At 48.0% G+C, this 2287-nt stretch overlaps 1 protein-coding gene across 1 annotated transcript; it reads right to left on the reverse strand.

Annotated features, from left to right (window-relative positions):
* Positions 1-209: 209 nt before the first annotated feature.
* Positions 210-1157, reverse strand: LOC130469999 (uncharacterized). The gene has a single exon (XM_056839551.1). The coding sequence runs from the start codon at positions 1155-1157 to the stop codon at positions 210-212; it is 948 nt and encodes a 315-aa protein (XP_056695529.1).
* Positions 1158-2287: the final 1130 nt, after the last annotated feature.

Below are 2287 nucleotides of genomic sequence, written 5' to 3' on the forward strand. Positions count from 1 at the left end.
AGTGGCTTTATTGGGCCGTAAGTTCATCAGAGTTTTTGATGAGGGAAACATTGTCATAAAGTTAACATTTCGCTAAGTAGCGAAGATAAGCTAGCCGTTTTGTAGGCAAGCATTACAGGCCGTTTTGTGGGCTCTTACATAATTGCTAGGCCGTTTTGTAGGCTCATATTACATAAAGTATTCTAACTAGTCTAATGACATTCTACTCTTTAGCCACTTTTCTCTATCTTGACTGGGATACTCTCGCTGGCAGTGGGTGGCTCCTCTTCATATTTCCTTTTGCCTTTAGCCCCGGCCAGGTCTTTCCTCCATGCTGACGGGTTACGAGTAGTGAGGTAGCAGTCTCTCGCTTGCTGTTGATCTCCATGTATAGTCCCTATCGCCCCATCGTCACATACATACTTCAGGAGCATGAGATGGGTGACGACCACTGCCTTAATCTTGTTCAGGGTGGGACGTCCCAAAATGACATTGTATGTTGTCAAGTCTCTGGCGATTAGGAAATCCACCCCCATCTTTCGTCCATCTTTACGTTCTCGATCCAATCCGAACCGGCAAGTGATGACGCCTACTGGATGTATGATGCTTCCTCCAAAGCCAATGATAGGGTAGTGTATGCTTTCTATGGTTTTAGGATCGTGAGCTAGGCGGCTGAGGCACTCCATGCTCATTATATCAGATGAACTTCCTGTATCTATCAAGATGCGCTTCACTCTCATGTTGGAGATTTTGATCTCGACCATGAGGGGGTCGTCATGCGGGGTGGCTACTCGTCCACCATCCAATTCACATATCTCTATTCGAGGGAACGGGTCCACCGGTGACTTCCCTGATAACATTACCTGACCTAGACGGGGGGCATAATCTTTCTGTCCCCTCATGGTGGGTCCTCCAGCGGCTGGTCCCCCTGATATGACGACTACAAATCCCCCTTCGCTGCGATTTCCTTCTGTAGCCGAGACATGTGACTTGTTTTTCTTGTACTGATTCTTCCCTGTGTCGTGAGTACTCCTTTGCAGGTAGTTCTTTAGGTGCCCCTTGGAGGATAGGCCGTCCAGGGCTCTCTTCAAGCTTTTGCAGTCCTTGGTGTCATGCCCTATATCTTCGTGGAACTGACAATACAGCTTAGGATCTCGACTCTCAGCGGGAGATTTCATGGGGAAGGGTCGTTCAAGATCGAACCTAGTCCCGACGTCCACCAGGATCGTGAGAAGGTCTGTATTGTATTCGAAATATTCTCTTTCCTATGGACATCCTCTCTTTTGTCCAGGAGAATTAGTATGATGCTCTTTCGAAAGAGCCCAAGTACCATTTACCCGTGGGGCTCTCCTGTCTATCTTCTCTTTCTTCCCTGAGGAATCTGTCGCCTAACCAGCCTTTCCATCCTTGGACGCACTGCATATTTCTATTGCATGGATAAATGCTTCAGCCTCGTCCAAGACTTCATCCATAGTCCGAACACTCTTCTTAACCAAATCAAACTTGAATGATCCTTTCTTTAATCCTCTGATAAAGTTATCGAAGGAGACGCCATCGGGCAGATCTGGGATCCGTCTGGCCTCTAGATTGAAGCGCTTAACATAGCTTCTCAGCGACTCATCTTTTCCTTGTTGAATGCGTCACAAATGCATGCTTGTTTTCCTTTCTTCCTTGTATGCCATGAACCTGGTGGAGAACAAGGTTTGTAATTCGTTGAAAGAGGCAATGGATCCTGGGGGCAGTCGTTCAAACTATTTGGACGCCACTCCTTTAAGGGTAGCAGGAAAGTATTTGCACCATGTGGCTTCATTGGTTCCTTGAACATACATGTGGTGACGGTATGCAACTAGGTGCATGTCTAGGTCGGTGGTACTGTCATAAGGTTCAATGGTGGGAGTTTTGACTTTAGGTTCTTTCGGGGCGTTCATTATGTCCTCGGAAAAGGGGGTACTCATGTGCCTCAGCGTCAAGTTATTCAACCCCTGTTGGATATGATAAGTTGGTTCACGACGGCTAGAGATTATACGAGGACGCATGCTCACTCGGTTAGGCGTCATCTGGGTTTGTCCTCGAGTAGAGGGGTAAAATGGGGGATCTTCCATAACTGGAGTAGATCCAGTGTCTGATAGTTCAGATTCAGCTTCATAGTGTTCCTAACGTCTCGAGGATGGCCGCAAGATGGCCTGTGGGTTTCCCCTGGAAGGTGGTCGCGTGACCTGCTCTCGCCGAGGCAGAAAGGCTTGATGGTCGCGGTCAATCTCCTAGCGTTCTGCCAAAGGACTGACTCCTCGGCTAGCTTGTGGACAGG

This window comes from Spinacia oleracea, chromosome 3, assembly GCF_020520425.1.
Source record: "Spinacia oleracea cultivar Varoflay chromosome 3, BTI_SOV_V1, whole genome shotgun sequence".
In the NCBI taxonomy this organism is placed as follows: Eukaryota; Viridiplantae; Streptophyta; class Magnoliopsida; order Caryophyllales; family Amaranthaceae; genus Spinacia; species Spinacia oleracea.